This window comes from Ursus americanus, chromosome 2 (genome assembly GCF_024610735.1).
Source record: "Ursus americanus isolate L20-20 chromosome 2, mUrsAme1.1.p, whole genome shotgun sequence".
Taxonomy (NCBI): Eukaryota; Metazoa; Chordata; class Mammalia; order Carnivora; family Ursidae; genus Ursus; species Ursus americanus.
Window position 1 is genome coordinate 46,382,501 of NC_142128.1, and position 26,794 is coordinate 46,409,294.

At 38.6% G+C, this 26,794-nt stretch overlaps 1 protein-coding gene across 3 annotated transcripts in view; it reads left to right on the forward strand.

Moving 5' to 3' along the window:
• ATF6 (activating transcription factor 6) overlaps positions 1 to 26,794 on the forward strand; it is a 198,598-nt gene that overhangs the window by 69,536 nt on the left and 102,268 nt on the right. For 2 of the 3 annotated variants that reach the window (XM_087855906.1, XM_045784291.2), the window contains exons 11-15: positions 2,178 to 2,309; positions 6,863 to 6,976; positions 8,036 to 8,135; positions 13,412 to 13,479; positions 18,243 to 18,357. In XM_087855906.1, the coding sequence (XP_087712032.1) occupies positions 2,178 to 2,309; positions 6,863 to 6,976; positions 8,036 to 8,135; positions 13,412 to 13,479; positions 18,243 to 18,357 (529 nt within the window). The remainder of the gene's footprint in view (positions 1 to 2,177; positions 2,310 to 6,862; positions 6,977 to 8,035; positions 8,136 to 13,411; positions 13,480 to 18,242; positions 18,358 to 26,794) is intronic. The other variant, XM_087855905.1, reaches the window with a different exon arrangement.

Sequence of the window (26,794 nt, forward strand, 5' to 3'; positions counted from 1 at the left end):
AACACTTTTTACAGTCAGGGTGGTAGAGCCCCTCTTAGTCATTGGCGGGGTTGAGGGAGTACTTGTAGGGACGGGAATGTTATTACATGGGTGTGTCACTAATACAGTGTAGCTGTTGAATTGATGGAGATTCTGTAAACCAAGGAGAAGGTTCTTAACTTTGTTTTGTTTACAGCATACTTTCCTAAGTAGAATATTTGGCACCACACTTGAAAGACTTAAAAGGAAAATCTTTTTCAGAGAAGTAATTTGCAAAAAAAAAAAATTCTGTAGTTATCACACTCTCCGTTTGTCTTCCCTATAAAGTTATTATCTACTGCTTCTCTCTTATTCTCTTAAATGCTCACCAAGCTCAGTTTTCCTGAGTTTGGTTAGAGACTCCACTAGACCTTTTCCCTTATTTGCAGCAGGGTTCATGTTGTTTGGGACCACGCAGGTAAACACTGTGTCTGAGAGATAGAATGGTAACAGAATGCATCCTCATTCGTAGCAAAATTAAATGTCCCACAAGGCTGGTAATTTGGTGGTACACCTTTGAAGCTTTTACAGGATGTTTCAAGTGCTACAGCATATTGTGTGAGGACCACCAGATAGCAGTGATTCCGGGGGGAAAGAATGAGGAGAATGGGAAATAAACTAAGAGATCAAAAGATGATTCTAGAGAGATGTACCTGCTTCCTATTTTCCCTAACGTTGCTTTCCCCTGATGTGGAGACAGACCGCCCTACCCTTTGTCCTTAGAACCACAGGGCCCTTAATTGTGACCCCCTTTCAGTACCGTTTCTTTCCTCTACCTCTTCATCCCTCTCAGTGGAATCTGGTATCCCTTTTTGTTTCCCTAAGGCGATTTCTTTTGTGTTTAATTTCAAGATTAGAACTAGTGGAAATTCTGTGTGTGGCATTATAAAATAAAGCACACACACACACACACACACACAATATCTTATTAGTGACCCAAATCTCTAAGCTAAATCTCATGATTAGTGAGTTAAAAGTGTTAAATAACTATTGCAGTATTTGCTTTATATGTGCGTGTGTATGTGTGTGTGTGTGTGTATATATATATATACACACATACACACACACATATACACACACACACACACACACACGTTTGTTTGCCGCAAATACTTAGGCCCACCATGAGGACACATATTGACAAATGAAGGTATGGGGGAAGATGGGGAGAAAGAAGGAAATAGGAAACTTTTACATGTAAATAAGAAGTATTTTTAAAAATAATTTTTTGTGGGCTGCCTGGGTGGCTCCGTCAGTTAAGCAGCCGACTTTATTTCAGCTCAGGTCATGATTTCAGGGTCATGAGATGGAGCCCCGCCTTGGGCTCCGTGCTCAGTGGGGAGTCTGCTTAAGATTTTCTCTCTCCTTTTCCCTCTGCCTCTCCCCCTTACATGCATGTGTGTGCGCACACGCGTGCACTCTCTCTCAAATAGATAAATCTTTGAAAAAAATAAAATAATTTTTTGTTATCTGTGTTTGATCACCAGCCTTCTGGGATTGTGAAGGGCTAGTGCATTTGGCTGTCCATAAGGAGAAAAGTTCCAATTTCATTTGAAGCGTTCCCTCATTGAAAACATCAGTTTGCAACATTCAGGAGGACTTCTTATTTCAGTTGTTATCTGAATTTAAAGTTTGTTTATATGTATGTTGTACTTATTTCTACTTTATATACATACATAATTGCAGAGTTTTTAAAGCATATAGAATACTGATGTTGTTTAAGCAGTTTTTTTTTTATGATTTATTTATTTGAGAGAGAGCACATGAGCAAGGATGAAGGGCAGAGGGAGAGGGAGAAGCAGACTCGTCGCTGAGCAGGGAGCTCAATGAGGGGCTCTGTCTGAGGACCCTGAGGTCATGACCTGAGCCAAAGGCAGACGCTAAACCAACTGAGCCACCCAGGTGCCCCTGTTTAAGCAGTTTAAAAATGAGATAGTTTTAGACTTAATGAAAATTATTCTCAAAATTGTTTTTCATGTGTACAGGATGCCACATGAGGGATTTGACCACAGCCATGTACTATTTTGTTTTCTGTGCCTAGTGTTCACGTGTGTGCATGAACCTGTGAAGGAATTTGGGTTTGCTTTAGAGCTAATGTAGTATGTATATGTGTGACATATTTTTATTTCAATTATTGTTTCACTTTTTAAAATTTTCAGCATGTTGGAACAGGATTCCAGGAGAAAGAATCCTGGTGTGAACCCTGCAAATCAAAGGAGGCATCTTCTAGAATTTTCTGCTAAAGAGGTGGAAGACACATCAGATGGTATCATCCAGAAAAACAGCTACAGGTTAGAAGATGGCATGTCTCTGTTAAAATGATTTAATGAAACTGCCGTGGGAATTATATAGTATAAGTTTACATCTAAATTGTATATGCACAGTTTTAATTTGTAGAACAAACGAGTTATTGAGGCCCTTAGTAGATTTTACTGTTAAGATCAGTTCTAAGAATAAATGTACTTTTTGAAACCTTTCCCAATTTTGGAATTCTTACAGAGATGTGATCTTGGTTTGTGTGTACTAAGATACATATGGAGGCACATACAATATACACACGTTATATTACACATAATGTTTTTAATGTTTTTTATCTGTCATATGGTTACACATACAGGGTATGTAATAGTATCATCTTGTGATGAATAGGATCTGGTGGAGGGATATGGGTGGACCTGTGTGCAGTCATTTGATCAGATCGTTTATACTTACTTATTGTGATCTTTGTTGGATCTCCCTCCCTCGTTACGGTTTATCATTCTCCTGCTAAATTTCTGTATAGCTTGCCATAGTAAAAGACTGAAAATTTTTTGCAAAGACGAGGTCTATATTATGTAAACTAGAAGAAGGCTATAATGGGCATTTTCGGAGCTGTATACTTTTTGATAAACATTTTCCTGTGTTATTTGAGATTTTTATTAGAATCAAGTGGAGTGAGGTCCTTGACTAACAAAGCAAAGGGAGGTCACAGTGTGGCAACGATTGCACAATATAATGTTTGAGAATCATTAAAGATCTGTTGACTTGTAACTCTGTAAGGTTCTACAGGCCAAGGGCCATAGGGGAATCATTTTTTTTAAATTTTTACTGTGATAGCCATATCAGTGAGTGAAATTATTAGCATAGTCCTGTGGGCTTGTCTCCATTTAGCCTTCCTGGAAAAAAATGCTGGTATTCATTATTTTAGGAATCTGCAGTGTGTAAAGTATTATGGTTAAGTGTGGTGGAGGATCCACAGAATTCTATGGCAGTAAGTGTAATGCGGCCTACAATGTGATGGATGCCATAGTGTTGGAAAATAATATATAACATTTCTTCCTTTTTTTTTTTTTACATGCCAAAATTAGCCATACTTTTGAAATACCGATCTTAGGTGCTCACTTAACGGTGACTTTGAATATTGCTAGAGTTTAATAGTATCTTTCACTTTACTACATAATTTGTCCAAGTTTGTCTTACATGTTCTACGTGTAACTTTGAGTTCTGTTGTCCACATGAGATCCATCAAAACTTAAATGTTAAATTTGATAGTCTTTGGATTTATGAGAGTTGAGAATGTGCCCTTTAGATACGTATTGCTAGTTGTTAAAAAGTAGAACAAGTTCTTGATTACATACTTGAAATTACAGTTCAGGTAAGCTTTATAAGAATATTACTTATTTTGAACCAACCTCAGTAAAGAGAAGCCTTCACCTATTTGTCTGTGGTAGAGTAAGGTAACATGGAAAGCATAGTGGTTTGATCATCCTAGTTCAACCTAGATGTTCGAGTGACCTTCGGGCTGTAATTTATCAGCTTCCAAAGTTGTATATGAAATGCAAGCCCTTCGCTCTTCCCCACCCCAGAGTTACCATTGCCTGTGCTGGGTTACTGGTATTGGTAAAAATTGGAATCCAAGATTTTGGATTCTTGGCTGCATGCAAATCTCTTGAAATATCTAAGATTATTATTAAGCACCCTGGGAGATGTAAGTAGGTTTCAGTCCATCAATTTGATATTCTTGCTTTTTTTTTTTTTTTTAAAGATTTTTTTTTATTTATTTGACAGAGATAGAGACAGCCAGCGAGAGAGGGAACACAAGCAGGGGGAGTGGGAGAGGAAGAAGCAGACTCATAGCGGAGGAGCCTGATGTGGGGCTCGATCCCATAACGCTGGGATCATGCCCTGAGCCGAAGGCAGACGCTTAACCGCTGTGCCACCCAGGCGCCCCTGATATTCTTGCTTTAATCATTATAAATACTGAATAAAAGATACCAAAAAGTTTGTGCAGCATTTGAAAGCAGCAAATACAAATGTGTTTTGAACTGCATTTTAGTTGGTTTATTTATACACAGCCATGACACTTTATTTATTTTTTAATGCAGCTTACATATCTATTATGTTTCATTTTTTAGAAGAATATGAGAAGTGGTTCAAATAAAAAAGGAGTAGATTATAGTCCCATAATTTATAACATTATGTTCTCTTAGCATTTAGTAATTAACTGAATATATGTTTTCAGTTTTAGAAATGTGTGGTTTATAAGATGACCATATAATTTGTCAGCCAGACTGGGACACTTCTAAGAATGAAAGGTAGTGCTGTGTAATAATTACATCAGGACATGAGGCATAAATCCAGGACTGTCTTGGATAAATGGAAGGGATGGTTACCCTACATAGAAGGCATCAGCCAGAACCTGTCTTTATTCCAGGGATTCTCATTAACTCCACCTCCCTAGCACTGTCCTTTGTTTTAGTGATTTATTTGCCGAAATGGTGTCTATTGATATGAAATAGTTTGCACGCAGTCTAGAACTCCAACCATCTCAGGATTAGTGTGGATCTGATTGTCTCCAGATGCATGTTGGCTTAGATTCTCCCTTTTCTTTTCCCTTCAGCTCCACCCGGTTCCTTTCCTGGTATTTCTCCTATCAGATTTTTTTTTTCTCATCCAAAGAATATTTTTGGCTGATAGAACAAAGCCAGTTAGCACAGATGTGCAGAAGTCATTATACTAGGGTTTATCACATGGAAATAAAATTATAGATCAAAAATATGTCTTCAACAGTGATTTTAGACTTCTCTGGATAGTAGCATTTATATTATTCTAAGTATGGAGACCTGATTTTAAACTAGGCACATGTGACAGGTCTTTTAAGTGTAGCAAGCAGCCTCCTCTTGTAGGCATTTAGAATTTACCCAGTATGAGGGAGAGGTTTTTTCTTCTTCCTCAACACTTAATTTTAGGGTTAACTACCTGTGTACCAACATCTCTGTGTTATTCCAAACAATTTCACTCTTAGAGGCAGAGGAGAGGATATGGAGAATGTTCTGGTGCAACTTGAAGGGAAGAATGATGTGTATATCCTCAGCTGTTGCTTTTTTTCCCTGTGGTGTGTGGCATACATAGACATCTGTAACTTTTCTCTTGAAGTTCGTTTTCTAGTCTGCCAAAATTACTTTTGTCAAGGAGGCCAGTTATTTCAGTGTTGCCAAATTCAGTGGAAACTTCTGTCTTCATCTTGATCTTTCCTCTGCATCTGGCTCTGTGGATCCCTCCTTCCTTGAAACATGCTCCTTCGTGTTGCTACATTTTTCAGTTTCTGTCTTTTTCACGGGCCTCTGTTTCAGTCGTCGTTCTGGGCTCCTCCTTTATCCAAATCTCATCCTCTGGAACTGTGGACTTTTTAGTTTTCTTTCTGCTTATGTGACTCATCTGTTATTTAGTACACAATCCCTGTCTCTATATCCTGACAACTCCCAAATTTATGTTTCCCATCCAGACTTCTCTTGTGAGTCTCCAGACTGCTCTACCCAGTAGTTTCCTTGACGTCTCTCTCTCTCTCTTTTTTTAAACATTTCAAACTGCACACATGCATGGCAGAACTCTAGGTGCCTCTTCGCTCCCCTGTTGGATTCCTAGCACCGTACCTGGCACACAGTTGGTATTCAGTAAATACTGGTTGAATGAATTAATGGAAACTGTGTATCTAGCCGTGTCTGATTTTGTGTTTATATTTTTTCTTTTTGGGTTTTAGCTAAATATCTAGTTTTCTAAATCTAGAGCATTGAATATAAAGAAATTCAAGACAGCTCTAAGATTTTTTAGTGAGAAAGGTTAAAATAGCAGAGTGAAGAGAATAAGTAGCACTTATGCCCCCTGCTCCACTTCTGATTTTCAGCTTAGGTTTTGCTCCCTCCATCACACCATGGATATGAATTCAGTGTGACAGTTAGGAAGGTATATTTTTTGAAGCTAATGGAGTAACTGGTTAATATTATTTTCGTGTTTTATTAGTGACTCGGATTCTTCCATGATTCTAAAATTTATATTCAACTTTTCAACACTTTCACTTCTTTCCCACCAAGTGTTTTAATGCTTCTCCTTACCCCTGCCACACACAGTTTCAGTTTTGTTATCACAGATTTGTGAACGACCACAAAACTTAGGTCCTCTTCCCTTAATACTGTCTTTCCTATCAGTCAGTGGGTCCTTCCCCCAAATCCCCCCATTACCATGTCACCTCTGTTCCAGCATCACTGTGTATGCCTTGAGCTCATCAAAGACACGGACCATGTGTTATCATTGTTTCCTTAGTTTTTGGTGCATAGTAATTGCTCACTAAATGGTGACTGGATAAATGTGAATTACCATGACCATCTGCAGGAAATTGGAAAGTGACATTTGTGCTACTTGGTTTATACTTCCCTCTTTTTCTATTGCATTACTTCTATCTTGCAGTATATCCTATTTACTATATTTTTATTTCCATAGAAAGTTAATACTAGTAATGACTTTCTTGTAGCAAACTACTTAGGAATTTAAGACACAAGGAGACAGATTTTGTGCATATGTTTTTCAGATACGATCATTCTGTTTCAAATGACAAGGCCCTCATGGTGCTAAGTGAAGAACCACTACTGTATATTCCTCCACCTCCTTGTCAGCCCCTGATAAACACCACAGAATCTCTCAGGTGAGTGTTCTAGATTGTTACACAAATATCTGACCGGGTTCCTGGGTTTAGCTTTGGAACCTAGAAAACTATTTGTTCACATTAGTTCAGTGGCTGAGAGAAGCGCTGATTATGTGCTGGATGATCGTCGGCATATCAGGTGTTGTCTAGTTTGTCCATCAACCTGATAAAGGAGGTGATGGGTCTATTTTTCATGATAGCATTGGGTTGAATACTTAAATATGCCTTATTTGAAGACTACAGAATGATATTAATATAAAAATTCAGGATGTTAGACTTGAGAGTGGTAACATTCATAGCAGAAGGTGCCTTTTTCTTCAAGTGAGGAAGATTACAATTTGAAGAGAAGTGATTCTGGGGGTAGTTTCCCATGAGGGCACACCTTACCTTTCCTTATCTACTTTTCCCTTGAATATTTTCCTGTGATTTTGGATTCGATCCTTGAACTTCAAAAACTGCTTCAGTTTTTTTAAGTAGTAATCAACTACAGTTAAGTAAGCGTAGTCTGACATCTTCACAACTGCTGTAAAAGTAAGCACAATAAATGGAACTTACATTTGAACTAGGCCTTTTTTTTATTTGCAGTGTTGGAAATTTTGGGTTATAGTGCATGGAAATTTCTTTTTCCTGAGCAGTTGAGTTCATTCTTTTCCTTCTCCCCAAAGAGCATGATTTTCAAAGGCTTTAATGTATCCATTTGCTGGTCGGATCCTGTAACTTACCAAATGCTCTTCAGTGTCTCCGGTGTTTGAGTGTATGTAGCCCAAGAGCAGAAACAGGAAGTAGTCTTCCGTGAAAAGGTGTTCAGTATTTATATTTGGAAGGTATTTAATTATGTTTTTTTTTAATTGAACCCATGATTGAGGAGGTTACTGTATAAAAATGCATGTTGTATTAAAAATAACATTCATATCTTAGCTTTTTCAAATCAAAAAGGACTATTGAATCATCAGGCACTAGGGATGCTATTTGGAACTTAATATGATTAAATTCATTTGTAAGCGAAGGTGAGACATTAATTTCTATGAAGTATGCTGAACTAACTAAGCTATTTTATAGGTTAAATCATGAACTTCGAGGATGGGTTCACAGACATGAAGTGGAAAGGACCAAGTCGAGAAGAATGACGAATAATCAGCAGAAAACCCGTATTCTTCAGGTTTGTTTCTGCTTGTCTTTGAACAAGGGTTGGCATATTGGTTGGCCGTCTTCCCTCAGATGGGTTGCTTCCTTCCCTGAAAAACTTGGAAAACCTGAACTTCAGGCACTTCCCACTGCCTCCTGCTGCTTCAGATGCATTTGTGGCTGCCACTGAAGCCCTCCTCCCAGGTGTTAGAGCCCCAGGAGTTCTTGCTCCGGCGTGGTGCTCTTTCCTGCTCTCTCCCTCAAATTTACTCTCAAGCCAGGGGTTCCTATGCATGGCACAAATGTTTTTGGCACAGATGGTATGAAAATGGTACTGTGTATCTCTCTGTTCTTAGAACTTTTCAGAAAGATTGTGTTGAAACATAGGACAGCTTGGAAGTGGAGGCACATCTTCCTGGAGAGAATTTTTTTTTTTTTAAAGATTTTTATTTATTTATTTGACAGAGTAAGGCAGCCAGCGAGAGAGGGAACACAAGCAGGGGGAGTGGGAGAGGAAGAAGCAGGCTCCTAGCGGAGAAGCCTGATGTGGGGCTTGATCCCAGAACACTGGGATCGCGCCCTGAGCCGAAGGCAGCTGCTTAACGACTGCACCACCCAGGCGCCCCCCTGGAGAGCACTTTTGAACTTAGACATGTGGGGCTGGCTACAGGTTAATGACAGCTCTTGTTCAGAACGTATTTGGCTGGGCTTCCATCTTTTTATTTTATTTTAGGACTTTATTTTATTTTGTTTTGCTTTATTTTTTGAAGATTTTATTTATTTGTGAGAGAGAGAGAGCACAAATGGGGAGCGGCAGGCAGAGAGAGAGGGAGAAGCAGGCTCCCCGCTGAGCAAGGAGCCCGACATGGGACTTGATCCTAGGACCCTGAGATCACAACCCGAGCTGAAGGCAGACGCCTAACAGACTGACATCTAACATCTTGTTTTATTTTTCCCTCCCTTCTCCTATCCTCTGTTTTGTTTCTCACATATGAGTGATATCATATGTTAATTGTCTTTCTCTGACTGACTTATTTTGCTTAGCATAATACCCACTAGTTCCATCCACGTCGTTGCAAATGACAAGATTCCATTTTTTCGATGGCTCGGTAGTATTCCACTATATATATAGACCACATCTTCTTTAGCCATTCATCTGTCGATAGATATCTGGGCTCTTCCTGTAGTTTGGCTATTGTGGACATTGCTGCTATGAACATTGAATTTTTATTTATTTTTTATTTTTTTATTTTTTTAAAAGATTTTATTTATTTATTCGACAGAGATAGAGACAGCCAGCGAGAGAGGGAACGCAAGCAGGGGGAGTGGGAGAGGAAGAAGCAGGCTCATAGTGGAAGAGCCTGATGTGGGGCTCGATCCCATAACACCGGGATCACGCCCCGAGCCGAAGGCAGACGCTTAACTGCTGTGCCACCCAGGCTCCCCTGAACATTGAATTTTTAAAAGATTTCTCTAACTGCTGCTACACAGAGTAGACTATGGAAGGAACATGAGTGGAAGTAGGGAAACCAGTTAAGCCATTTCAGTATGCTAGGTGAGAGATCATTGCAGCCCTTATTAGTGTGGTAGTGGAGGAAAGTATTCGAATTCCAAATGTATCTTGAGAATAGAGCTGCTGGAAATTGCTGATGTAAAATTAGAAGGTATCAATGATAATTTCTGTGCCTTAACTACTGGAGGAATGATGATGCCATTTAGAGAGTGAGACTAGGGAAGGAGGAGTTGGAGGCAGGAATCAAGAGATTTAAATAGGAAAAAAAAGATTTAAATATCTCTTAAATTCAGTATGACTACAGTCAGGTCAAGTGGACAGTCAGCCAGGTTTGGAGTTTAGGGGAGAGGTCAAGCCTGGAAGTTTAGTCTGGGATGATATCAGCTTGGGAGAAAGTAAAAAAAAAAAAAAGAGGTATGGAACTGAGCCCTGGGGCAACTCTAACATTAGAGGATGAGAGAGAAGAAAGAATAGGCACTTGAGAAGGAAGAAGAGTGGTTGGCCCATAGGATAGGAAAAAAATGTAGGATAATAGTGTCCCAGAACCCAAAGAAAGTTTTATAAGAAAGGGAGGTGATTAACTGTTACTAAAGCTAAGAAATAATGATTAAGATGAGGACTGAGAAATTTACCATTGGATTTGATGATTAGAACTTGTTAGTGACCTTGATGAATCATTTCATTGGAATGGCAATGACAAAGCCTGATTGATGTGGATTCAGGAAGTAATAATAAATGAAGAAGTGGAGAGAATTATTTTAGGATGACCCCCATTAATAGGAACGGGAAAATGGAGTACCTGTAAGAATTAAGGAAGAGGTTTTATTTTTAGATGGGATATACATCTCCAGGTTTACATGTTTATATGCTAATGGCAGCATCTTAGATATTTGATTATTTGGAAACTGATCGGAAGCAGTATGTTATATGCTCACAGGTATACTGAAAGGATATTGAGAAACACGGACTTCTAACCATTGTGGGGCTGTTTTCATCAGTAAAATAATGAAGGTTAGTCTAGATGAGCTCAAGCTTTGAGATTCTATGATTATCCAGTATGGGCCTCTCTGGGCCTCTCTACCTTTGTGTTCATGTATTATGGTAATTTTATTGGTGGTTAGTACCCCTGGAGGCTACAGGCAGTTATTACCAATGTCACAGTTACCTCAGAAGCCCAAACAAAGCTGCTTCCTGGCATCGGAATGCAATGTCTAGTACTACAAAACTCCTGTCTGCCAAGGACTACACATCAGCTGCCGCTGGGTGGGGGAAGAATGGACTCTCTCTCTTTGCCTTTCTGAATCTGGCGCACGCATATCTTATTGGCAGTACCTAAATTATATCAACCCCGATGGCAACAAAGTTTGGATAATACAGTTTTCAGGCTTCTGTCCCTTGCTATACTGGGGAAGAGCAAGAAAGGGGCAGATAATTGCCAGTAGATAATTCCGCAGAGGAGGTATAATGGACTTTATGAAGAATTAGATTAAAATTCTTGGCCTAAATGAGTTTTTTGCCTTCTCTTTTGATAGAATTTTTCATGTTGTTTTTTTCCTTTCCATTAGATAAATGAATAGAGAATTTATTTACTATGTAAGGGGTGCTTGGTGTTCTTTCATCTTGAAGGAATTTTAATGCAAAGAAGATAATCTTGTTTTAATTTCACAGCCTTTGGACATGATCTGCAGTTTAATCCGAAGTATTATCTTTTTCTCGGCTATCTTGGGTACATATGTTTCTGTAATAGAACTTAGGTAATGGTCAGAAATGTGGGACTCTTAGCTATTACAGAAAAAGGAATGAGAAGGCTGAATCTATATTTGTCAAGGGTAAAAGTAGTTCTACGTCAGAAGGAGAAGGATCATTCTGCATGTGCTGTTGTCAGTACCAAAACATAAAGAATTCGCTGCTTCTCTTTCTTAGCATAGAGAGTTGTAACTACCCTGCTTAGTCTTCTTTCCTCATTTCAACCCTCTTTTTCCTCACAGCCACTCCTTTCAGATCCTTAAAAGGGTCCAGTAGACTAAGATATTCTGTAAATTTGAGGATTTGACATTTCTTTGAAATGTCTGTGATCTCTAAGCATTATATCCTTGATTTTGTTCATCCTATTTCATAATTCTACCCTCTTTCTAGATCGCGAGTCTAGAAAAGGTAAAGGGGCACATTAATGAAAATACCTTTCAAAATGAAGGCAAAATCAAGACATTTAGGTGGATAAAAACTGAGATAATTTCAGGGCGCCTGGGTGGCTTAGCTGTTAATTGTCTGCCTTCGGCTCAGGTCATGATCCCAGGGTCCTGGGATCGAGCCCCACATCGGGCTCCCTGCTTGGTGGGGAGTCTGCTTCTCCCTCTCTCACTCCCTTTGCTTCTGTTCCCTCTCTCACTGTCTCTCTCTGTCAAATAAATAATATCTTTAAAAAAAATCTTTAAAAAAGAAACAGATAATTTATCTCTGAAAGATCTGCACTATAAGAAATACTAAACATTTTTTAGAGTAAGGGAAATTAGCAGTTATAACTCCAGATTAGCAGGAAGGAAGAGCACCAGAATGGGTAAATATCTGGTAAAAATAAACGGTCTTTTTATAAAAGGTATCTTTATTTTATATGTGTGTGTGTATTTAAATGTCTTCAAAAGGTTATTTTTTTAAATCAAAACTTGTAAAAAAAAACTTGTAACAAATTGTTGTAGGTTTATAACTTATATAGAAGTAAAATATAAGACAGTGAGAACACAGAGAGGGAGGTAAATGGAATTATAAACTTATATTGTTCAAATAATATTTAAAGATAGACTGTAGTAACTTAAGGATAATCTCTATAACAAACAGTAAAAACTGGCACAAAGAAAAGCTTAAAAAGCCAATACAGGAAATAAAAGTGGAATACTAAAAAATAAGTATTCTAACCAAAAGACGGCAGGAAAAGAATAAAGAAAAAATAGGATATATAGAAAATATATACCAACATAGTGGACCCAGCTGTTCTAGTAATTACAGTTACGGGCTAAATACTTCAGTTAAAAGGGAGAGATTGTCAGACTAGGTTTTTTAAAAGGGAAGGCCCAACTATATGCTGTTTATGGAAAAGTAACATTTTATTGATTGATTGATTTGAGAGAGAGTGAGTGCATACAAGCGGCAGGGGGTGCGGGGGCAAGAATCTCAAGCAGACAAGAATCTCAAGCACACTCCCTGCCAGGTGCAGAGCCCAGCACTGGGCTCCATCTCCCGACCCTGAGATCATGACCTGAGCCAAAATCACAAGTCAGATGCTCAACTGACTGAGCCACCCAGGCGCCCCCATTGGTGAGATCTCTTTGATGATGTCTTAGTCCATAGGCATATGTCGGCATGAAGATCTTCGTGTTTAACTCAGTACAGTAGGATGTAGTTTCATTATGGACCTCTCACACTTCAGGAACTTTTCATTGGGAAAAGGATTATTTTAGACAAATATAAGTTATGCGTTCAGTAATATTTGTATGACTTGGTCATAAAACTTGTGGTAATTGGACTAAGCTTTTGGGCTGTGTTTTTGAACTTTATGAGAAATGCCTTAACATTTTAATCTCCTTAAGACACATCTCTCAGCCCAGAGTGTAACCGGAAGAGTTCTAGTCTTTATGTTGGTGTTTAGTTATGTGAACCTAGTATGCCAAAATTAATATTCATGGAAAAAAATATGTGAACACTCTAATGAGAGTTTAGTAAATGTAAAGGTAGAGTGATTCACTATAGGAAGACCTTCATATAATTTCATTATATGGCATTAAATTCTTTTTTTCTTCCAGGGTGCTCTGGAGCAGGGCTCAAATTCTCAGCTCATGGCTGTCCAATACACAGAAACCACTAGTCTCAGGTAAGAGAGTGTGGAAGTTCTTGGCCATGGAATTTTAAATACCTAATATTTTAGTAAAGTGGATAAGCATATTTCCCTTCTACCTTGAACTTGTTCTCGTCTGTGACTTTACTGTTAATTCAAATAACATACTAATTCTGAGCAGTCAGAGTAAACCCAGATAATTTCAGAAGGTTAACTCTCAAATCCCTTAAATACAGATTTAGTTAGAATGCTGTTCAGTCATAATTTTGCCGTAAAATTTAAATACATGTACCTCTCGTCCTCAATTTGCATCTGTTTCATGAGCCAAGGGGAAGAGAATGTTATCGAATATCTGCTCTGTGCCAGGTGTCCTGCTGAGTGCTTTACATGCATTTTATTTTTTAAATCTATTATAATAACTTAACGTGTAGGTATCACAGTCCCTATTTTATATAGAGAGAAACTGGGCAAGTCACTTATTTTTTCTAAACCAGAGTCCTAGAACTAATAAGTGGCAGAATCACCATTCAGATCTATTTGACTTAAAATGCATTTTTCACTACACTGATGCTACTTAGGATTTTGAGGGATTCCCGAAGGAGTGCTGTGCCTAAGGTTGAAATGTATGGACCAGACATAGCTATCTAAAGGGAACAGTGTCGTGGGAGGCATTGTGGTATCATGGTTAAGATGCTAGTTTTTGAGTTGGCAGAGTGCAGATCATTTCTGCCAGTTACTTGCTCTGTGGATTCGAGCAGGTTACTTGAAGTTTCCTCATCTACACAAATTTTGGCCACACAGAGCTGATGATTAAATTGAGTAATTTAGGCCAGCATTGGCCTTGTCGGCCCGCAGACACCCGGCCGGGCTGCGGGCATGGCGGCCAGTCTGTGGATGGGCGACCTGGAGCTCTACATGGATGAGAATTTCATTTCCAGAGCCTTTGGCACCATCGGGGAGACTGTGATGAGCGTCAGAATAATCCGAAATCGCCTCACTGGGTACATTTTCTCCTTCCATCTTCTCAATTCTCCTTTAATAGACCTTGCTGCCAGTGTCATTCTCGATAATGTAAAGATTGAAAAGTCAGGGCTTTGCACCCCTAGAAATAGTTAATATAGTATAAACGCTAACATTTGGGGGCTTATTGAGAGGAAGTATAGCATATTGCGTAAGGACTGGATTCTGGAGTCAGACTGAAAGTTAGGTCTACTGTGTGACCTTGGGCAAATTACTAAACCTCTCCATTTCCATCTCACCGTGACTATGAAAATGGAGATGAAATCACCATCTACGTCATAGAGTTATGGTGAGGATTAAATGAGTTAATTGACATTCAGCATTTAGAATAGTCTGGCATGTGGCATATGCTCAATAAATATAAATAAGTTATGAGCTGCTAGGTAGTAAGCACTTTAAAATCATTTTTTAGGGGGACACCTGGTGGCTCAGTCATTAAGCCTGGACTCTTGATTTTGGCTCAGGACATGATTTCAGGGTCCTGAGGTCGAGCTTGCAGTGGGACTTTGCATTGGGTGTGAAGCCTGCTCAAGGTTATCTCCCTCCCGAAGCGCCTGGGTGGCTCAGTCAGTTAAGCGTTTGCTTTCAGCTCAGGTCATGATCTCAGGGTCTTGGGATTGCGCTTCCTGCCCAGCGGGGAGTGTGCTTGCCCTCTCCCTCTGCCTCTCCCCCTACTCATACGGTCGTGCGCGCTTGCTCTCTCTCTCCAAAAAAATAAAAATAATCTTTTAAAATTCAAAAAAAAATAAATTGCATAATTTATTTAAAGCACTTTACATGGTACTTGGCATGTTCAAAAGCCGGTAATGATGATGATGTGATATACTGATGTGGAAGTAAAGAGGGACACCTTGGTGGCTCAGTCTGTTAAGTGTCTGCCTTTGGCTCAGGTCATGATCTTAGGGTCCTGTGATCGAGCCCCACATCAGGCTCCCCGGTCAGCAGGACGCCTGCTTCTCTCTCTGCCCCTCCCTCTCCACTCATGCTCTATCTCCTGCTTTCTTTCTCTCAAATAAATAAATAAAATTAAAAAAAATAAAGTGGACGTGAAGAATTTCAGATTCTGTCTGTAGTTCTACCATAGACTTAGGGTTCACTATTTATTTAATATTAATTTCCTGTTTACTGAGCACCAGCTGCATGTCAGACAGTGTACCAGGCACTGAGAATACATACTCGGTATATGTCGAAAGCTGTTCGTTATCCTATTAACCGAGAATTACTATTAAATGGCAGTGAGCAGCATATCGGCAATCATGAATGTTTAAAATCCTGAGATAACTATATTATCTTGTAGAAATAGATAATTCAAATATGTATATAGTAACTAATAATTCTCTAGTGATCGGAATATGTCATTCATTTACTATATGCATATTTAAAAATGTTTTTTTAAAGGAATTTTTTTTTTTTTTGAGAGAGAGCACATGCAGGTGGGGGTTGGGGCGAGGGGGAGAGAGAATCCCAGGCAGGCTCCATATTCAGCATGGAGCCCAATGTGGGGCTCGATCTCACAACCCTGAGATCATGACCTGAGCTGAAATCAAGAGTGGGATGCTTAACTGATTGAGCCACCCAGCTGCCCCGCCCCTTTTTTAAAAAGTAGGCTCCGTGCCCAGCGTGGAGCCCAGTGTGGGGCTTGAACTCAGGACCCTGAGATCAAGACCTGAACTAAGATTAAGAGCCGGACACTCAACCAACTAAGCCACCCAGGCACCCCATATATTGGTTTTTTGCTGCATCATTATGATGGCATATTATTTCTTTACTGGTTAAAAATGGTTTTAATCTCTTACATCTTCCTCTCAAGTTTGCTGTCAACCTAAAACTGCTTTTAAAAAAGTCTTAAAAAATTTTCAAATGAATTACTCGTGTATTCTGTATCTGTGAATCCGCCCACTCACTAAAATGTACCTCTGCCCCAAAGTCAGTACTCAAGACGTTTTCAGTCATTCATGAATGTGCATAGATGGTCCCAGGTGAGGCTTCATTAACAAGGCAACACTCTGCCTTCCTGTTTCAGCTCTCATACTGTAAACAAGTTTCTTTTTAGGTCTCTTAGGTGCCATATATTTCACATTTTTGTGTTTTTGTTGGTGATTTCACTGTTTGAAATGGCCCTGGAGCATAGCACTGAAGGACTACCTGTTGTCCAAGAAAGCTGTGTTGTGCTATATGGGGAAAATATACATATTAGATAAGCTTCATTCAGGCATAGGTTATAGTGCTGTTGACTGTGGGTTCAATGGTAATGAATAAACTATATGTCAAAGGAGGTGTCTTTAAACAGAAACATTAAACAAAGTGATACATTGATCAGTTGACAGAAATGCTGTAGCTGGGGGCTTGTAGGAACCTAAACCTGTATTTCCCTTAGAATGTTTCAGTATTTACTAATTTGGTGTTCACACTGACTTTATAGAACATAACTACCATGAATAATAAGAACTGATTGTGTATTCAGGGGTGCCTGGGTGGCTCAGGCGGTTAAGCATCCAACTCTCGATCTCAGCTCAGGCCTTGATCTCAGGGTCATGAGTTCGAGCCCCACATTGGCCTCCACCCTGGGCGTGGAGCCTGCTTAAAAGAACAAATAAAAGAATTGATTGTATATTCAAAATGATATGGTTAGAAATGGCCTTATAGTGAGCAAATGGAATTATTTCAAAGAAAATTCTTATGACTCATTTATAGTTTTCCTTTTAGATCAATCTTTTTTTCTTCTTTAAGTTTGATTGAAAATATAGAAGAACATATAAAAAAGAAAACATAGGTTGTCTTTTTGAAGAAAAATGAAACATTATTTCTGTAACTCTCCTTTATCTTCTAGGTGTTAGCTTATTGTGCTGAACTGTAAAAGACTGAGAATATTAAAAACTATATTAATATCATTTGAGTATTTTTTTGGGGATACGATGTGGTTGAGGTACTATAGTTTTAGTTAAAATTTTATGGAGACACTGACATGGTACTTTTTAATGTATTTTTTTAAATTTAAGATTGATTTATTTATTTGAGAGAGCAAGAGAGAGCACGAGCAGAGGAAAGGGGTAAAGGAAGAGGGAGAAGCAGACTCCCCACTGACAGGGAGCCCAATGTGGAACTTGATCCCAGGACTCTGGGGTCATGACTGAGCGGAAGGCAGACGCTTAACCGACTGAGCCACCCAGGTGCCCTGACATGGTACTTTTAAAATCTATGGCTAGCATTTGTTGAGTGACTCCTAGGAAACAGGAGACCCATGCTTGGTACTTCACATGTATAACATCTCTGACCCCAGTAACAATCCTGCAGGTTTATATGGTTATCCTCATTTTATGGATGAGGAAATTGAGGTTGCTCAGAGGTTGAGTTGCCCAAGAATACCCACTTGAGGAGTGGAGGAGAAATTCAAAGCCAGGTCTGTTTCCAAATTGTAAATTTTTCCCGCCTTTCACACAGCCTCATAGGCAAGCGTGCCTCACAGATTTGATGGAGTGGTGAAAAAGAACTTTCCCTCAGACTTAATTTCTGTCACCAAAAAATTTAAAATCATGCAAACCAATGCAGAAATCTGTTTTCTGATACTTTGATTATTTTTACATGCTTCGCAGTGCACTTGAGTGGTACATTTTATAACAACATTTCAAAATGTTGTTATAAAAATTATTGCCAAATGCTGCTAATATTTTGTGTGAGAGAAATTCTTCTGGTTCAGACATAGCCTTAGAATGGGGACTGTTTTTGAGAGGATATGAAATTTGCTAGTTTAAGAACACTTTACCCTTTTCTTCCTTCAGCAGGAACTCGGGGAGTGAGCTACAAGTGTATTACGCGTCACCCAGAAGTTATCAAGACTTCTTTGAGGCCATCCGCAGAAGGGGAGACACGTTCTATGTTGTGTCGTTTCGAAGGGTAAGTTCACTTTGAAAGACTAAAGAAAGTATTTTTGAGTACCTGCTGCGTACAGGGCACAGGGCCGAATACCGTGGGAGGGAAAGAAGTGCGAGATAGGAGGCAGTGGAGATGCGTCATGTGAGTGGGACTGGAATACATGCTCGTTTCTGAGCTGTTGAGTGTCATGAAAACAAACATGGACTTGATGTCAGGCATTGAGTTTATATTTAGGAAACAGAAATGGCTTACTGATTTTGATTCTTTGTCATTCCTATATTCATACCGTTTGTTTTTAACAAAAGAAGTAAAAACGTGAAAATTTGTTTTTAGGCTTTGTGATGTTAGTCCAGTTTGGTTATTGAGAAATAGACTTCCCAGATTAAGGTGAATCATGGACTGATCAGTATACTAATGTGGAATGTTTGGATTTATGTTCCTAAGACTTCCTGTTGTTCTTTTCTCTCACATTTACTCCCATTGGTGAAGAATGTGTTAGTTTATTCAAAAGGAAATGTTCGTATGAGTACTTTTGAGCATTACAAATGTTAGATTAAATGGAAACAAGATGCAGAGGTATTTGCATTCCATCTGCTTTTCCTATAAAATGAAAATCCATTTTTCATAGAGTTGCCATGTGAATATCTCAGAGTGCTGTACGTTAAACCAGGAACACATGAATGAGTTAGAATTCCTCGGAGGTTTGTATCCTAGGCTTATCTTTTTCTTAAGAATGTAGAGGGGGCACTGTTAGAAATAAGCACACGCTAACTGTAAACAGTTCATTCTCTGATTATTGTCACCACTCGCTGTCTGAAATTCTCAGTTAACTCAGTTCTTTTCCTAACTTATAAATATCTAGTAGCTCAGAATATTAGGAACAGAGACCTTTGACACTTGAAGATTAGAGAAATCAAATATTTCATATATTTTTAGCTGTTAATCAAATATACTTGGAGATGTGGAATACTTTTGCAATGCCATCTCATGATTTCTGCATTTTCACAAAATTTCTTGTGTTGAGCTTATTCTCGACATAATTGGTATATTTCTATACTGTGCCAGCCTCGAAGTTCATTTCCAGCAGCAAGGGGGCAGCTGAGAACAGGGTTTCAGCAAGGCTGCAACTGTATTGGTTGCTGAGAACTAAGTATTTGCCGTAGTGTTGACACAGTCATGTTAAAAGTGGAAAGAAAAAACTAAACTTTAGAAATGAGACCTAGCAGCACTATGAAGAGACTTGGTGGGTGTTAAAAAACGAATGTGTTGAAGTATATGTTTATGGAAGGTACTAGAGAAAAGTGTTTTTAACCCTCGAATAGCCGAATACTTTTTCTCAGGCTCCAGATAATTTCTCCATTATTTGATCAAAACAGTATATGTAGTACATTTTAGAAGTATCAGTGGTTGAGCCATGGGTTGAAGTCCTAGTTAATAATGTTTTTCTAGGGAAGAGAACAATAATCCTACCTTTAAAGGGATTATATATACAAAGGAAGATGAATGGTATTTTTATTTTAAATATGTACATCATATTTCTTGTGTTTGTAAAAGCTCTTTCTCTTTAGTTTGCTATAAAAAGTGCTGTTGGAAAATTACTGATTTCCCCCTACAACCCCCAACTTTTTAATGTTCTAGAAGAAACAGTCTCTCATGTTCTGGGAAACTGTTAGGACTGTCTGTCACATTGTGTTTGGATTTTTTATTTCCTGATTACTGATTTATCACATTGTGGTGTTTTATATCGAGGGAAAGTGAGGATGAACCTGAACTTCATTAGGTAACAGTAGTTAGAGACAGCATCCTGTTCCATTTTTTCTTGTTTTGTTTTAACAGCAGGGCTGAGGAAGTTAATTTTATCATGATGACTGTAAACTGTCATGGGACAGGAATTTGGTTCTTAAATGCTGGGTTGTTCTTTTTGTTCTTGCTAAAATGAAAATGAAAGAAGTAATGACCTCATGCTTGGTTTTCGCTTCCATTTTTCAGTATAAAATATTCTTCTAACATTTTCATCAAAAAGATGAGGGGCATCATTTCTTGTGCAGAAGGATACAGGCTTTTTCTCCCACTTTGGTTCTTAACTTCATTGACAGGAATTATTATAATTGATACCGTATGATTGCATTGGAATTTAAGAAATACAGATTCTAAAGCCCCAAGGTTTGTCTTAGTATAATCCAGACATAACAGAGCCAGTAAGCAAGCTGTATTGTTTTATTTTATAACTGGATATGTATTTAATAAAATATTTTAATATCTAAAAAAGTAGAAGTAGCCATTAACTGTTGCGTATACCATTATTTCATAAAGCTCTTCTGTCCCAGGCTTCTACCTCCACACACCCCACGTTCCTGTACTCTTTAATCACGTTACAGTTGAGCTGCTGAAATAATTTTCTCCAAGACTCACTCTTGGATAACTACGGACTTCCTGTTACAGGCCAGCAGGAAAGAATGCTTATGATCCCAGTAATGCTGTCAGAGGTTCAAACCTTTTCCTGTTCTTTTGACTTTGCTTTAAGTTTTTGCCTCCAACACAGTAACTCCCTCTACTCCCTTTATTTAGGTCCAGGTGTTCCTGACTTATTTTCCTGCAAGTATTTTGTCTTTTTCTCCTTTCTTTGACTTGTTTTATTATGATTTGGAGCCTGGGTGGTGGAAAATAACATTTTCTCAAACTTCCAAGTCACTTTGAGTGTGGTATGACTGATTAATAAGAAAAAATCCAATTAAGTTTAATGTTTATTTTTTCTCAGTGGTTTCATATGATAGTCTGTTTAGGGAGGGAAGGAGTAAATTAAAGAATATAATAAAATGAATTCACAAGCATGGGACAGAAACAAATACTCTAGAAGGCTTATGTAAGGTAGGATAAGAAAGTGCTTCCAAAGGAGGGAGGAAAGATAACATCGAGAAAAAAGGCAGGAAAATGATATTTACTTTGTCTATAATTCCACTAAACATTGAAATACTATTCTAGATGCCTCTCTCTTGTCTTCAGATAACTAGAGAAAGGAATTTTTATCTTCCTGGGGGCAATTTCCCATTAAGAATAGCCTCTCCTTGATTCACGTGACTGTGAATGTCAGTTCACCCTATTATCTTCATTCTTGTTTGAGATGTCCTTTTCCAGTGAGATGGAAACCTACTTCTTGGAACACGATTTATTTCTTTTATATTTCCTGTTTTTGGTACCTGTCCCTCAAATCAAGGTCAGACACTTAACATTGTCTTTTCATGTTTCAGATGCATATATAATGTAGCACACATAAGGAGAACCTCTGGCTGTATGCCTGCCTCAGAGATTTTCTCTCCCCCTCTTCCTGAGTACTTTATGCATTCAAGATATAATACCATGCTCTTTCTGAGTATTTTATGTATTCTTCAATATAGTACCATATTTGGGTATTTTACCCCTTCTTGGTCTCTTTTAAAAAACTTACTAGCAGTATCATATATATGGCATGGATTCTTAGGATAACCTTAAAGTAATAGGGTCTTATTGTAAGATACATGGGAATTGAAAAAGCACAGGAAACTGGCTCAGCAGCCCAGTAGTCCCTCTGTGCTTGTGCTTCCTAGACTGGAATGTATCGTAGGCCTCATAGAGATTGTAATAGTGGCTTGTTGTCATTCCTGATCCCATAGCAGCTCCAGTGATTCCATGTTAGTCTTTTTCACACATCGCTCATTCAGACTTCCCAAATAGAGGATGTGTGTGTGTGTGTGTGTGTGTGTGCGCGCGCGCGCGCGCGCGTGCTTGCATATATATATGCATACATACATCATCTATTACGTAGAATCTCGTATAGATAGCCTGGCTCATGACTCATGGTCCATACATTTGTGACTAGGGAAATAGGGTTGAGTTTAAATGTATTCTCTTGCTTTGTAAGCCAGCAACTTTATGCAGAAGGAACAGCCTTCTGAAAAAATTATGGAGATGGGCCTTTAGAGCTTCATAAACTGTTTATTACACTCTACAACCTGGCTTTTTAAAAAAATTCTTATCTCGGGGCGCCTGGGTGGCACAGCGGTTAAGCGTCTGCCTTTGGCTCAGGGCGTGATCCTGACGTTATGGGATCAAGCCCCACATCAGGCTCCTCCGCTGGGAGCCTGCTTCTTCCTCTCCCACTCCCCCTGCTGTGTTCCTTTCTCGCTGGCTGTCTCTATCTCTGTCGAATAAATAAATAAAATCTAGAAAAAAAAAATTCTTATCTTGGTCCCTAATTGTTTGATCTAAAAGGCTTATCTTGTCTATATCCTAACCCTTTTAAAGGCAGGAAGTGTCATGGCTTATTACCACCCCTGACACTCAGCACAATGCTAGCCACTTGGTATTTATTCAACAGAACGATTTTAGGTAATGGTTCACTTCTAGAGATATCACAGTGATGGAAGTTTGTTGCTTTTCATAGTCATTTAAAGGGTCTTTTTGCATCTGCTTTGCTTAAAGAGCTGTGAATCTACTTTGCCAATCCAAGGAATAACATAAGCAGTGCTGAAGTCTAACAGAAAATTTAGAGATGACCTTTCTCCATTTATGGTTACACTAGCCAGAGATACATCAGCTTTGTTCTTGTCTCTGAATCTAAGCTTTAGAGCTGAAGAAATCACCTGGCTGAACTGTTTAACTATGAAATGTTTAACAGTCACTAGGTAGAACTTCGAGATGCTTTACATCCTCATTTTTTAATGTTTGGGAGAAACATTTTGGAGTAGATTGCTGTTCGACCTCATTGCTTTCTTCTTTTGGAGAAGAGATGATGTCTAGTATCCGTAGATTCCAGCAGCAGGAGCCAGGAACTTGAAACCTTGGACAAAGTATGGGAGAAGCTCTGATTATTGCAGGAAGGTTGACTTGTGATGTTATTGGTTCAAAATGTTTGCCAAAGATTAATGCCCATGGAAGGCCATAAAAAAGAATTTCACAGGAGCACCTGGGTGGCTCAGTTGGTTAAGTGTCTGCCTTCGGCTCAGGTCATGATCCCAGTGTCCTGGGATCGAGCCCGGGATCAAGCCCCGCATCGGGCTCCCTGCTCAGCAGGGAACCTGCTTCTCCCTCTCCTCCCTGCTTATGCTCTCTCTCTTGTTCTCTCTCACTCTCTCTCTTTGGCTCTCTCTCTCAAATAAATAAATAAAATCTTGGGGAAAAAAAGTTTCATGGAATAACTATGATATTTTCTAAATGTAATGCCTGGATTAATACCTAATACATGCTTAGAAGAATGGCATGCTTTTTTTTTGATGCATATTATTTATTTCTTGGAATTACTGTTTAGTATATATATTACAAAATCCTCAAAGGCATGAGGAATTTCCTTAGTAATCAAAGGATATTAGTCACTTTATAAAGTCTACTTCAGAAGGATACAGCTCCTTTTGTTTTGGAACTTCACAGCTGGAGCATACGCATCGATCTGGAGTTTGGCCATTTTCTTATCTCCGGTTTCATTGCCTTTTAGCCAAATTCTTTCTCTAGATGGAAAAAAAAAATGTGAATAAATGAGTTTGAAAAGATACTTGCATTTAAAAAAAAAAAGTCTTAGAAGAGAGATTAAAAAAAAACCTTTTAGCAGGTCTTTTTCTAATGATTTTTAACTTACTTTGAAATATATCTCATTCAGGCTTGAAGCACATTATAAAAAATAGAACAGGGTTGTCTGAGTATCCACTTAACCTAGGTTCACTTAATGATTAAATCAATAACATTCTCTTTCTGCATTTTCTCTTTCATTTCATTTATACATGAATGCTGACACCTTCCGTGTATACGACCGTTACAGTTTGCAAACCTCTTCCCTATGCATAGTCTTTTTAGTTCCTGAAATACAATTAAGCACTCCTAGTCCTAAAGATTTTATTTATTAGAGAGCAGGAGCAGGGGCAGAGGGAGAAGGAGAAGCAGACTCCCCACTGAGCAGGGAGCCTGACGTGGCAGGACCCCAGGATCATGACCTGAGCTGAAGGCAGACGTTTAACCGATTGAGCCACCTAGGTGCCTCTCCTAGTCCTGTTTTACAGGTGAAAAAATTGAGGCAAAGAAATCTAAGGACAGAAGAATTCTAAGCAGTAGAGCTAGGGCAATAATTGAGGTGTTCTAATTTAATACAGTGATTCTTTTCTTTATATTCTAGTGCTGTATTTTAGATATATTGCAGATTATGTAAATAGCATAATTACTCAGTTCCTCTAAACCCAATCATGTTTCTTTGCCAAATCTGCTGGGCAGTTTCGCTGGAGTTACTGAATAACAATTCATATTTTTTGTTTGTTGATTACCTGATTATAGATTCAGTACTTTATTAGGTTACAGTTTCATAATAGTAGAGAACAACCTGATGGTCTGCAAGATTTCAACCAAAGAGTAGAATAAATAGGCTTTGAAAGTTTCTGGTTTCTTTTTAAAAACAGTTGGGGGGGGAATCTTTGTGTGTCTTAAAAAGGAAGTAGTTTAGCCAAAATAGACACCCTTGTAATGACTGGTACCCTAGAATGTCTCATAGAGAGAGAAGAGTGGTTTTTGTGCGTGTGTAAGTGCATTTTGTTACGGAGTCTGTATCTGGCATGTCCGATCCTCGAGATCAGAAACTTTTGATCTCAAGCTCCTTGTTAAATATGAGTTACTGTTGTGTGGTTTTAGGGGATTTAGTCATTTGTTCCTTGGCTCTGTAACAGATTGCTAGCTAACATAAACATTTCTGTTATTTAGACTTTGCCGTACAAACTTGAAGTAACTTGTTTTGTGTTTGAAAAATGATTATTCGGTTCTCTGTAACTAGACTTGCATATAGAATAGCCCTGGACACAGAGAACTTACTATTCACAAGTAATTTAAAGTCTTCAAAATTCTCAGGATGGTGGGCAGATCCGTCTGAGTCAGGATGATTTTCCAACTGTTGATTATTTGTGCGCTCTATTTAGCAGTCTTTATTTTATAATGTGTTTTTCATGTGCAGTTTTTAATCTCCCTTTTCAGGTTGCATGCTTTTTCTGGGCAGGGATACGGTCTCTTCATTCCGCTTCATCTTTCTACAAGGGCTGCTGCAACGCATGCCACCGGGCCGAGCTGGTCCTAAATAAGTGTTGGCTGCTCAAGCCACTGTCTGTGCCCTTTAACCTTATTTTTTTATAGCCTGCTGTTCAAAAAACGACTAGAGGTGGAGTTTACAGAAACAAAGGAAGAAATTTTTCTCAGTGTTTAAAATTACTTTTGTCATTCAGATAACAATGAAAAATTAAAAAAAAAAACAGTCTACTTTGATGTGGTTGGAGTCTTAACTGTAGAATAAAGTCATTCCTGAAAGACTAAAATTACCCTGAAGAAAGGTGGGATTTAGTAATTGATGGCTTACAGTTTTGACAGTTTCCTTCTCATCAAATTTCAGATTTTATAATGAGGGGAGAAAAATATTTCCTGAAGGCACAACCTCATTCTAAGAAAGAATATTTTTTACGTCATGAGTATATGAGGGAAAAAATGTTTTTTAAACAATTTGTTGATGCAGACTTTAGAGACCTGCATTCCAGCCCTGATTCTGCCACTCACTATTTGCTCTGTGACTTCGGACAAATCACTTGTCTCTTCTGTCTTTTGTTTCCTTATCTGTAGAGTGATGGAGGAGCTTTTCACTTTCCTTCCAGCTCTAGAAATCTACAGAATTCTTCTATGTGCATGAGCGTGTGCGCACGCGTGTCTGTGTGTGTGTGTGAGAGAGAGAGAGAGTGTGAGTGTGTGAGCACCGTCCTCTTAGAAATCTGTGGTATTGTGTTTGTTTTTGAAGTCACTAAAATAATTCAGTCTAGCGAAGTTAGTACAGTTTAAGGGTTTTGGAAAAGTATCGCAAAAATGTCAAGCTACAGGGTGGGCCCATAAATTAATGAGTTTGATTTTTTAATAGCTGGTGTTCTTGTAATTTATTTAATAATCACTCTCACAGTGCTTATAATATGCCAATCTTTAATCCTCATAATATCCCTATGAGGTAAGTACAATTATCATCCTCATGTTGCAGGTGGGAACCTGAGGCACAGCAAAGTTATCTAATTGTCCAGTATGACACAGTTTGTAAGTAGACGGAGTTAGAATTTAACCAAGAAAGTCTGGCTCCAGAGTCTGTTTATGAATATCTCCCTATATTGCCTTTCTAGAACTTTTGTATCCAAATGTCTTCTCTTTTAAAGTATTCAGTTTGGAATGTAATTCCATGGATCTCTGTGTTCAAAACGTATACTGAGTTGCTTCAGGTTAATTTTCCAAAGAGAACAAGATCAAAGACAAGGCCCTGTGGAAGACTAAGCCACATGCTGCATAGATAGTGTAGGAGGAACAGCGGCTAGCAGGGAAGCACAGAGGAAGTGATTAGAAGTAGAGAAAGAGAACTGGAGTAGTACACTACAGATGAAGTGGAAAGAATTGACTTGTTTATTTTCTTTTAAAACATGGAGGTTAAGGA